Source organism: Acanthisitta chloris, unplaced genomic scaffold (assembly GCF_000695815.1).
Source record: "Acanthisitta chloris isolate BGI_N310 unplaced genomic scaffold, ASM69581v1 scaffold6112, whole genome shotgun sequence".
Classification (NCBI taxonomy): domain Eukaryota; kingdom Metazoa; phylum Chordata; class Aves; order Passeriformes; family Acanthisittidae; genus Acanthisitta; species Acanthisitta chloris.
Genome location: NW_008659780.1, coordinates 73,695 through 86,103, shown reverse-complemented (window position 1 = coordinate 86,103; position 12,409 = coordinate 73,695). Strand labels below are relative to the sequence as shown.

The 12,409-nt window shown below is 33.9% G+C and overlaps 1 protein-coding gene across 1 annotated transcript; it reads left to right on the top strand.

Moving 5' to 3' along the window:
• The first annotated feature begins 360 nt into the window (after positions 1-360).
• On the top strand, positions 361-11,851 carry CEP44 (centrosomal protein 44kDa). The gene is made up of 10 exons (XM_009069518.1): positions 361-449; positions 1,034-1,181; positions 2,172-2,318; positions 3,222-3,329; positions 4,768-4,899; positions 5,273-5,482; positions 8,312-8,381; positions 10,395-10,522; positions 10,981-11,018; positions 11,779-11,851. The coding sequence occupies exons 1-10, from the start codon at positions 361-363 to the stop codon at positions 11,849-11,851; spliced, it is 1,143 nt and encodes a 380-aa protein (XP_009067766.1).
• The last annotated feature ends 558 nt before the right edge of the window (positions 11,852-12,409 follow it).

The following is a 12,409-nucleotide window of genomic DNA, read 5'->3' as shown; positions in this document are numbered from 1 at the left end:
CTTTGAAACACCGAAGAAACTTGTTTTCACTCAGTTTTAGTGGATTTAGTCAGTCTTAAACTCATAATATGCTTTCAGATGTCTTTAAAGCTCTTTGATAGCTGATCAGATTGAGGATTACTTATGATTCTATTTAGAATTAATAGAGATGATGGCTGATAATTGGTATCAAGCTGTAGTTCTGTGCTGTATTGTAACACATTGGAAATGTTAGTGTTTAGAAAGAGGCACAAAAACCTTTGTATTTCAGTGATAATTCTATTGCATTTTGTAATTTTGGTGTACATTATATTTTTTAAGGAGGTGGTGTACTATGCTACATGTATTTCATCATCTGAAAGAAGAACAGCAGTTGTAATAATGGCCACAGGAGACCTAAAAGGAAGTTTAAGAAAAATAGAGCAAGGACTTCGCTTGTTAAATTATCCAAGAGATGTTGATTATACACTGTAAGTGCGAATAAATTTATGCTAATACATGATGACAGCAAGATGTGTAAGCAAGATGTGTATAAATATTAGCATCACACCCAGTGATGAGTAAGCAGAGCATATGTCTGTGGGAAGCTGGGGGACATGTGAACTGGAGTATAAAAGGATGCAGTTTTGCTTTGGTAGCAATCCTTAGAATAATCTTGAAGTGTTTCACTGTCTTGCTCTTCTGCTGTTCTTCTCTTTTCTTTGGTTAATCTCTCACCTTTATAATTTCTTCGTAAGTGCTTGCAAAACTTCCTCCAGGAAATTTCATCCTATAAAGGTTACAAAAATAGGTGTTCAGCTGGAAATGCTGTTGGGCTTTAGATCTGACTATTAAAGTTCTATGAAGATCACGTAAATGGTTTTTTGAGCATTTTACAGATAACAGCAAAGACTGCTGAAAGAGACGTGCATGGACAAAACCACCTTAAAATGAAAGAGATACCTGGTTCTTACATTCTGGCTATATTAATGCCTTTCAAGTTAAATGTTTGAATGCATGTAATGAAAGGCCTTTGTTATCTTCTGCTGTGTAAAATACTTCTGTTTCTTAATAGGTTAGTAAAGGGTGATCCAGCTGCATTTTTACCTATCATCAGCTATTGTTTTACATCTTTTTCAACTTGCATAGCAGAGCTTTTGGTAAAGTGTGGTGTGGAACTGACAGCAAAGAGTGACTTGCGTTTTATTGAAGCTGTTTATAAGGTAAATCTGTCTTCATGTCCTTTGCAGAAGTAACACAGTTTTGAATATAGCCTCACAAAAATTAAGCATCTGAGTTTTACTAGAAAGTGAAAATTTTTGGCAATGAAGGTGAATTGTAATTCTGTTAGGATTTAAGATGAGTAGTAAGTCACTGCGTGGCTAATGCTTAGATTTTCATGAAAATAAGGGTAGGGGTGTTAGCCAAATCTCAACTTTGAGACAGTTGCAGAAACAGTAATGTTACTGTTTTCTGTTAGGTTTGAAGAATAATGGAATATTTATTACACAATAAGATTTATAGAAATGACCTTGGAAGAAATTGTAACCACCAAAAAAATCACATCCAACTTCAAAAGCTGTAATGAAAGCACAGTTAAGAAATGATGCTATTTTAAAACATTGTGCCATTTTAATATATCAGAAGTTGAATACTTAGCAGTTTATAAATTAGAATCAAATTCTTAACTGATTGAAAATAGCTTTGAACTACCCTTAAAATATCCACAAGCATGTTGTGATAAAAGGTGGCGTGATGTATTACAAATAGTGGCTTATTCAGAATAGTTTTCCATTTGAGGAGGACAGAGACTGCTTTACAGAGAGGATCTCTGAGAGCCTGACTTAACCCTCTGATGCATTCACTGAGATTAATAAAACTTTATTGTCCATTCACTTCAGAAAGATTTTGGTTAAGTTTTTAAGCATTAATTTCTACAGTCATTTATTTTGTGAATCTTAAGACTGAGTCAAAGTTTACATGAGTGATGTGAATGAAATGTTTCTGGAAGAGGAGGTATGTTTAAAGCCTAGTTAGAAAAAACAGCTATATATATATATTCATACACATAAAATAATCAAATGAAAAGTGTTTACCTGCTGAAGTGCAGAATGAAAGAAAAGATTGTAGAAAAACAAGAATATGAACATGCCATTTCTACAGCAAAGTGTGTGGTAATTTTGAAAGTGAAGTAAACTCTTATATTGTTGCAGTTTCTGCGAGATCAATTTCAGTATAAACCAATTTTAACGAAGGAGCAGTTTCTTCAGTTTGGCTTTGCAGAAAGAAAAATGCAAATTGTTTGTGACATTATCAACTGTGTGGTGGACAAACATAAGGAATTGAATAACTCTAATAAGGTACTGATGAAATGGTAATTTTTATTATAAGTTTCTTTTGACATGCTTGATGCTGCAGGTAGAAGCTAATGACTATTGAAGATGCAACATTGCTGATGGACAAAATAGTGGAAAATTAACATTAAGTTCCATTGTAAGATGATTGAATGCTATCATTCAAGACAAAAAGCTGCCAATGTTTTGTAGTATAAGCAAAAAAATACTAGAATGAAGATATATACTTGGTGTTTTACAGTAAGTGGTTTTTTTTGTTTTCACACTTTTTGACATAGTGAACATGTCACTTGTTAAACTTTGCAGATAAATTTAAAGGCAAAGCAAAACCATCTGATCTGTTGAAGTTCTGTAACAATTTAAACATGACACTTGTATTTGTTTCTCAAATCTGATTATTTTTATCAACGATACTTGTTTTTCATTGTTAAGGCATAATTTTTTATCAGTGTATGTTGCCTATCTGTGGTTTAACAAAAAGAATTTTCAGTGTTCCTATTTTACAGGGTTTTGTTTCCTTTGAGTTTGTAACAGTCTTCAGGACTTCTCTATCCTTAATTTGTCACTTTTGGAGGCATATCTACTTTTTTGTTTTGTTTGCCTTTCAACTCTGGTACAAGTTGTCTTTTTCTATTTACAACTAGCTTTAATGCAACCTTGCATAGGCATTAATGAATGTGTAAATAAGGCATTCACTTCCATCTCTGTGTTTTCTGTAAATTTGGGTAATTTAAATTTATTTTTTTAATACATTATACTATAGAGGTGCACACTACAGAGGTACTACACATTACTAAGTATATTTCTGTGTGTGTGCCATGAAATATTTCTGCCTGTTAATGATGGTAGAAAGTGGGGTATGTAATCCTGAAAGTTTTCCTGTGTTGTTTTCTTCTGTTTGCTTTGGAGGTTAAATGCCAAGTGAGGAAGAAACTCAGACCTTTGAAATGTGAAGTATGGTCAAATTGTGGTAAAGGCCATGTGGATCCTAGTGGCAGTGCTCTGAATTCCAAACAGGTATGAAACCAATTTTTATATTGTATGCCTAAAGGTTGATCTCACTTGTAGCAAGTCAGGCTCTTGCTGGAATTGTGCTTTCATTTAGATTTGAATGCTTAATCAAACCAGTTTTCTGGTGGGCTGGTGTTTGTTTTTCCCCAAAGTGTGGTGGCTGAAATAATAGCTGAAATACAGAGGATGTTGCTTCTCTCATGTATTGAGTAGCTGATCTCAAAGTCTTGGTGTGGTGAAGATCAAATGCTGCTGTTTGTCATCTGAATTATATGAAATGGAGGGACAACAATGAATATAAAGATAAAATAGGAAAAAAAATACTTCCAATTTGGAGACTGAAGTGTGCTTGTCTTAACACACATTTTCAACACAGCTTTCAAAACCCTTTTAGGTCTTTTGTCTGAATCTGTTCTCCAAAGATATCTTAATGTATTCTTCTTGGCTTCAGTTTCACACAAGTAACACTTGATTATGCATTATGCTACTCTTGACCTGTGGACAAGGCTGCTTTCCTAATATCTTCTGCTAAAGGGTGCAAAATATAGTTGCACAAAACCTTAAGATTTATGAATGCCTATTAATCTTGGCGATTTCTATGCAGAAGGGAAAACAGTGCTTTTATCAGTGAAGAAAACTTCACAAAGTATTTGGAATGGCTTCTCTGTTCCTTCTGGTTGTTGAATGGTAGACCTGAATGGGAATATATCTGAGTGTATTAAGAATTCCCTAGAAGAGGAGAGTTTCAGCTTCACTAAAACATCTAGGAATCTGTGTGTTTTATGATGCCACACAAAACCAGTAATTGTGCATTCAGGATAATTAAGTAATTTATTTTGTTTTGTGGCAGGATCATAGGACTTGATCCACCTAGAAAGAATTGCACGATTTGTCTCTTTGTTTTCTCTAAGGGAACCCTTCAAAGGAAGCTGTGTAGCATGTAGGGCCATTTTGGTGACAGATGTCAAGAAAAAAGAGAGAATGCTGTTGTTCTGAGTTACATTTTTCTTTTCCTGAATATTTTGGTTGTGGATTTGATGTTGGAACTATCTATACATATGAATCTCACTGTGTATGTAACATATCTCCCCATCCACATTTGGAAATCTAACGAGCATTACATTGAGAGGACATTAATGCCTTAATTACTGTTTGTGGCAGGTAAACAAGGTACACAGTATATATGGTAAAGCTTGTGCGTATTTGTTTTACAGTTTTTTCAAGTCTATATGGGTCTTTTCTTTTTTAAGACTAAACTGCCTGCCATTGCTTTCTGTATTTTGAAAGCAGTTGCGATAAGATTGTCAGATTTAAATAAACACTAAAATGATAGGTCTTTTGGGTCTTTATTTGGCTGATAAATTAAAATGTTCTTGTGATGAATAACACCAGTGGTTTGTTGGGATTTTTTGTTTGTTTGTTTGTTTTTTAACATACTCAAAAGAAGCCTCGAGTAGAACGACATTCAGGAAATGAAGTTAGAGGTGACCTTCATCCACTACCCCTTCCAGCACAGGGAGGAAATGAGGAAGAATTGTGCCTGGATCATGATGTTGTGGAAGTTAAATGTGAACAAGTAAGAATTTTTATTTTAAAATGCTGCCTGCATGTGTTCTTAACTTTTTTTTTACAGGGTTTTTCTAAAGGGATAAAGGTTTTTACATAAGGAGTATTCACCTATCTTGTATAGCTAATAGTTGTATAATAGTATATTGCGAAAGTTGGTTAAAAGTCAATTAAATTGCTCTGTCCTTTCAAAGAGCCAGTTCTGTCAACAGTTTCTTTTAAAAGCTGAGCTCCATGAATAGGCATATTATGGCAATTCTAGAAGAAATACAATTTTCTAGTATAGCAGGATGTGGTTACTGAACTTGAGGAAGGGTGCACTTAATTTTGTTGATCAAATGATGATTTGAAATCAAAGGATGTGTTCTTACCCATATTTTCAGGTTGTGGAAGATAATTCTGAGATTGAATTTTTAAAGAGTCAGCTTGCTGATTGCCAGGAAAAGCTTCATAAGCTAGATTGGATGGAAGAGAAATTACAAGTTTTAGAAGAGAAACTGCAAGGAAAGGTGATCATAGATGAGAAGGACTGGAATAACTTGTTGAATCGAATTTTGCTTCTTGAAACAGAAGTGTTGTTACAGTCCAAAAAGGTATGTTAACTTATGTTTTAATTCTACAGCAAAAATTGCCCAGGTAAAATGTTGTTGGTCTATTTCTTCTCTTCCTGCCTCCTGGTGTGTGCTTTTTTGCTGTTGTTAAAGGCATGATCTGAATGGAAGCGCTGTCTATGCAGTTGGTGGTGTTTTTTTCTTAACTGTTAAGTTCTGTTTTCTCATGCTCTATGAACCAAAACTCTCCGTTGGAAATTGTTTCTTTGCAGGAACAGCAGTTACAGCTAAGCCTGTTTTCATGATTAATGACTCTGTTTTTATTTAGGGGTGAAGTTGTAGAAGGAAGTTTTTGAAGACTTTTGAACATGAAGTCTTTGTTCCATATAACTGATGGTGACAAAAATAAATGGCATGCAAAATGAAAAACACAGTTAATTCTTACTTTAGTCCTTTTTTAAATTTGTGACTCTGAAATTTCTAGCCTAATCAATGTTTTTTCTCCTGCTTTCACCCTTGTCCCCCACTTGCCATTTCTTGTCCATGATGTTCACCGAATTTTTGAATGTGTGAAAGCACTACAGTTGTGATGTGGCTACATGTGACATATTTGTCACAGCGAATAAAGTATTTTGTTGCATTAAGACTCTGGGTTATTTTTCATGCCGTTGAAAGGTCCTCGTATACGTGTTATATAATTTCATATCTGTACACATGTAAGTATTTTGAGCTGCAGTGAACCATAGCATCAATTTTTTCATCACATGCTTAATTTCAAAGTGTATTTGTGTATGTGTCTCATGTATATCTTTCAGATACTGTCAGATGCTTTTCAGAAGTCAAAAACGCTTGCAGAAAAAGCTTGATCTGTGTTGCATTTTTCTCTGTCTTTGTAAAAATGTTGGATTTACTCATAATCGGAGCATTGTGCGTGTTGCTGGCCCTGCAAATTTGAAAATTGTGCTAATACTTGTATACAAGACATACTTTTTTTCTGTGTGCCTTAAAAGTGTGCTAGTCATACAAAGTCTTGAAATGGAGAAGTGTTCAGACATTAGGCTGTTCTTAAGGCTGTAGCTCAAATACTAAGGATTGACATTCTCAGTCACTTTTGTTTTAAACTGTTTCAGGTCAGTAATGGCTCAAGTGATTTATCATCTGAAACCAGTTTCTTATGGATATTGTAATTTAATTATCAGTAGACATATGTCCAAATAACACCACCAATAATAATGTTTGCATCTGCTAGGAGTCTCAAGAGGCCTTCAGGTGAACAGCAATAGACAGTTTTGCTCCTGTTTCAAATGTATTCTTTCCAAGAGATTGTTGTAGCAGCATAGGAAATCTTGAGTTTCACACTAGACTTGTTCTTTTTTATTTGTAAATTTGGTTTATTATTACATCAGTAGCATATTTATTGCAGTTGTTCATATGGTTGAATAGTATTTGGAAAATACTCCAAAAAAATAGCACTCAAAAAATTTCCAGTGAGGTAATTATATTTCTGTACTACATGGTAGTGAAAGAAGTCACCTACAGGAACAAGTTTCAATGTAGTTTCTTTGCAGCGTTGTTGCTAGTCTTTTTTTGAAACAAAATAAGTGCCTGTGTATGTACATATACCCATGTATATATATGTGTATACCCATGCATATATATGTGTATCCATACATATATAGTCTTCAAAACCCTAACTGTTTTGCAATAGACATTTGAAAACTACCAAGAAATAATCCTGTGGGCAGCAGAATTGCTGCTTCTTTGTTTCATGAAATTCCATCCAAGTTGTGCTTCACATAGACAGAAACAATTCAGAATTACTCCTTTCTTCTTATTCTTGCACTTTTCAGGGAATTTTTGGGATCTAGCCAACAAAGCAGGAACACTCCAAGATCTGTCTCACACTGTTGCCAAAGTAGCAGCAGCTGTGCATTTAGCTCTGGGAAAGTCTGAAAACTACTAAATCCATTTCAATGAAAGGAATGAACAGAAGTAGTCTGTGCAGTTATCTATTTTTATACTTTTTAAAGAGATATCCATTATTAGTGTTTTTCCAGCATCTTCCCACACAATATCTGCTACTTCTCCCTCGTTCACTTATTCGGGTGTAACATCCCCCTGTTAACTGATATGGTTACTCCAGGATATAAAGTGGATGTATTTTAAAGGCTGAGATTTCAAATTGTAATGAGAACTCATTGGTAAAAATGTTTATATGTTGTTTGATTGTTGCATTTTTTAGGTGTTAAATTAGAAAAGTGTACTCCAAAACATTTATTGTTAGTACAACTTCAGTTTTGTTTCCTTGCTTATCAACAGCCTTTTTTAAGTTAGATCGAGTTAAACTGAGAAGCTTCCGTAAAAATGCTCTCTCTCATTTAGGAGCCTGGAAAACTGATTTGAAATAGACTTCTGAGTTCTGAGCATTTAAGTGGAATAAATCTATAGGCTATTTTTTTAGGTCTGAGGGCTGCATTTCTGAATATCAACCAGAAGTGGAAGGTACAGTTATTTTGTCAAGCTAATGGCAGCCAGCATCAAGATGAAATTGTTAGCGTAGGCTAAGAACCGTGTGGTCGTTTGCTCTACTCTCATACGTAAGTTATATGCACTGTATTTTGACCTGGTTTTGTCCCATTTATGAACAGCAACATTGATATTAAAAAGACCCCATGAAATAGACAACTTTTTTTATGCAGTGTATATATGGAAATGTTGTATTTTCAGTCCTGGAAACACATTTATGCAATGCCAACACATTTGGACGGTGTAGCAGAGGCATACATAATTAGTGTTTAAATATACTGTTCTTCAGTCAAAAGATGATTTAAACAGGGTGTATGGCTAAAATGCAGTAAACCTGTATTTCAGAAAGACTTACCTACAGAGTTGAGCAATATAAGTCAAGAATGTACTTCTAGTAACTTTCCAGTTTCTCCTGGTGAGTATTAATAATTTTCTTTTTAATTAACATAAATATGCTAGACACTCCTTGCTGACCTTGACTAAAACACTGCTTTTTAAGTAGGTAATTGCAATTTAGTGACCTATGAATTTAAATCCATACTGCAAATTAGAAGTTAACCTAGTCATTTCACATTGGTAATTTATTTTTTGGAAGATTTATTTACTGAAATAGTAGATTTAAAAGCATTAATGAAAATATATAGCATAGTAATTAATAGTTACAAATAACTACTAAAAATATCAAAGATGCCCATCTAATTAAGGTGCTATAGCTAGAGCTGTGTAAAACAATCTTATCTGGACTTTAAAGCAGTTATCATGTTTTAAAAATATGGTATTCATAAGCACAAAAGGAATTATTTTTACTGCTACAAGTTTGTTATAATCAAAATAGTGTTGCATTTATGATGCTGTTTTCTACTTTTATAAAGGGTACAAGACAAATCAGAGGCTTTTCATTCATAATCCATGTTGGTTTTCATCTGCTGAAATGTTTTCACTGCTGAACATTTTCTATATTTCATCCATTTGAAGCAGTTAATTGCCCTATCCAACTGGCATTTTTGCTAAGCTTTCTTATTTTGAAGAGGAAGACAAAATTTTTTTCTTCCATTTCCAATTTAATTTTGATAACATAGAAGAAGTAAATGGAGCAGCCTTAAGTGCTGTCTTCCTCAATGGTAGGTCTTTATCCTTTAGCATGCATCAGACTCTTAATTGATTTGGACTGTTTCCTCTGTGGCTGCTGCTATTCCTACAATCAGTGGTAAGGAGGATATCCTGTTTTCCATTCTCACATATTAGGCATTTTTTCAGTGTTGAGGTGTTGAATTGTAATTATAAGGGAATCTCAGTAATTCAGTTTCCATGGAAATTAAGAAGGCAGTTTATTGGCTGTGTCAAAATTTGTTTTGATTTTGAGGTCTCAGAAATAGGAACTTCATTTTGCAGGCCTTAGAAAGCTTGCAACATGTTAACTTCCTTTTGTAAGTTTAGTGGTCTGTAGCTGACATTGGAAGACTTTGTAGTCAGTAAGCAAGTGAATGGTCTTTAAAAGAGAATTTCCATATTTTCAGTCTTCTAGAATTCTTATGAATTTGTTATTCCTGTTCTTAAATATGATTCAGGAAATTTTAGGAATACAAGTTATGGGGACAGTCTTGTCTCTTCTATCTGAGATGTACAGTAGTTGGAATGCTTTTGTGCTCTTTTTGGTTGTAGTGCTCTTCAGAAACAACTGTACAGGAGAAACAATTTTTAAGCTTAGTTGACTAAATAGTGAGATTTTTGGATACAAAATAGTGTAGCAAAGCATGTTCCAAAGGTATGTTCCATACATGGTGACCTTACTAAAAATAAGGGCATGGGAAAATTTTTTTTTCTAGATACTAAATTCTCTTCCCTGACAAGAGTAATCTAAAGTTGCAAAAAGAATATCAAAGCCTTCCCAATGTCAAAAAAAAAAAAAGGTAAAAAGTCTGTTTCTGTGTAATGGTTGCTGCACCTATCCCAAGGGGAGGAAAGTTAGAAAACAGTGATGGCTTAATACAGATTTAAGGCTAAGCAAGAAGGTGATTTTTTTTTGTTTTAAAATATTTCTGCTGCTTATAAGACAGACTACTTAGCACAAAATAAAAACATGTTTGAACAGTCAGTTTACAGTAAAAATAATGTAAACTATGTGAAATTACTATTAAATGTTGGCCGAGTAATCAGATGTTGATAAGTTTTGATTTTACTCTAATCAAGATAAAATAATCTTCAATCTTTTAAGAATTTGCTTTGTGTGTTTTATATAATATACTGCTCTTGCCTTGTTTTTAAAAAAAGAAAACTTTTGGACTGTCACAGTAGCTTTTCCTTTTCCCTCTTTAAACAATGTGTTCTCTTCTGTTATTGCATACTGTAAATCAAGTTATTTGATAGCTGACCTTGCAAAAGAAAGCAAAAAGGCAGAGGTGACACAAACCTGAGTGTTTCTCCATAGATACAGAGAGGAATGAGGAGATGCCAGAGAATCATCTTCAGTTGTCTGGATGCTGTTCACTTTTATCCACAGAGCCATCTCCCAAAGCCTTGACCATTAATTCTCATGATCTGACAGACATTTCAAAGGTGAGTAAAACTGGTGAATGCTCAGTTGATTTCCTTTCTGAGGTCAAGAGAACAAGTAAGCATTGGTTTTAGTTGTATATACTAGTAGTGAAAAACAAGGGAACTGTGCAAAACTACATTTACGTCTGTCTCATAAAAATACTTCTGATATGTAAACAGTGCTTAAAGTCACATTTTCTCTGAATTTTAAAGTTGAAAGTCCGTTTGAAGTATGTCAGCTTTGAAGAGTTCACTAACTTTGTTGCTTTTAAATTGTAGGAGACAATAAGACAAAGAATGGAAAAGATAAGAAAAACAAGGGAACTGTGCAAAACTACATTTACGTCTGTCTCATAAAAATACTTCTGATATGTAAACAGTGCTTAAAGTCACATTTTCTCTGAATTTTAAAGTTGAAAGTCCGTTTGAAGTATGTCAGCTTTGAAGAGTTCACTAACTTTGTTGCTTTTAAATTGTAGGAGACAATAAGACAAAGAATGGAAAAGATAAATAAAATGCAAGGTAAAGGTGTCAGGAATTTATTTCCCAGGAGGGAGTTGTACTGGACTAAGGTATATAGAGAATGTGCATATGTGTTCCAAAACTCAAAGGTCTCTACATCAGGTGTGGCATTTCCTTATGACTCCACTGGATAATAAATCCACTTGCAGTTCTGTATTTGTGGGATGAGTCAGTGTTTTGGTTTCTAAAAAGCAATAGAAAGCATTCTTAATAGTATTAACTAGAGATAAAAGAGTGTTTAGAATCTGGTTGACAAGGAATAGGAATATTATTTATCTTCTGATAGGAATTCCTTGGTACTTTCAACTTTTCTTCCTGAAAAATAACTACATAATCTTAACTCTGTGTTTTATTATTTAAGGATAAGTAAAACCAATTTCAACCTAAGCATGTATTAAGATGTATTTGATACTAATCTTGAGATCTGTAATTAATTTTTTTTGGTAAGAAAGATCTTATTTTACTTGAAGAGAAATGCCTTGCTATGTAATGTTTCTTTAGCAAGAGATTTCTATTCCATAAGTGCCTGACCTGTAAAATGCTTAGCCTTTTCTGTGATTTTAATTTTGTGTGGATTACTTGTCTCTCTATGTTATACTTAAGGTTTATTGATGTGTAATAGGCATTTATAATACAAACCAATTGTGGGGGAGAGGAATGAGAGAAAACTTAATTTTGGATAATTAGAAAGTTAAAGGCAAGTCAGATATTTCTTTCCTTATTTTAATAAGTGTGTGTAAACAATTTATTTTCAGAATTGAAGAAACTTTCAAATTGTTGAAAACATCCAGCCCACCTCTAAGAATACCTGAAAGCACAGGTCTGTAGACCTGGTCTCTGCCGACTTAGGGATACCCAAAGTAATATGTATGTTTTTACAGCATTAAATTTTTAATATATCAAATTTGTAATGATCGCCGGTGCTTTTATTGCTTTGAATAAGTATTTTTCTGATGCATCTGTGTATTGATTTCCTTTCCCTGAAACTCCAGTTTTTGGTTTTAAAAGCTGCTCCCCCCTCTCTCTACTTTGTAAGTTGAAGTCATTACAGCAGTGTATTTTTGTGTTGACATTTGTTAGCAGTGTGCTAAGTCATATATTTTTAAAAGTACAGGCTTGAGCACCGTGGTTTACATCTTGTTGGAAACATTCCAGCTGGGACTTGCATATTACACCCCAGAAGTGTTCTTACATACCATCTTACTGTCTGTACTGTTGAATAAGTCTAAATAAAAACATATACACAGTTTCAAATATGCACCTTTTATCCTATTTGCTTTTTTGGTTTTTTTTAATATAAGTTTTCATGCTGAGCTGAAGAGCACCGACACATTATGACTTCCATTAGCACTGACAAAGTGAGGGTCAGTTTGATCCTGAACACTA

Excerpts from the sequence above, each read along its gene's own strand:
- CEP44 (XM_009069518.1), top strand. The coding sequence starts at position 361 with ATGGCCACAGGAGACCTAAAAGGAAGTTTAAGAAAAATAGAGCAAGGA. Across the intron at positions 2,319-3,221 it reads AATTGAATAACTCTAATAAG|GTTAAATGCCAAGTGAGGAA; the intron begins GTACTGATGAAA and ends TTTGCTTTGGAG. Across the intron at positions 8,382-10,394 it reads TAACTTTCCAGTTTCTCCTG|ATACAGAGAGGAATGAGGAG; the intron begins GTGAGTATTAAT and ends GTTTCTCCATAG.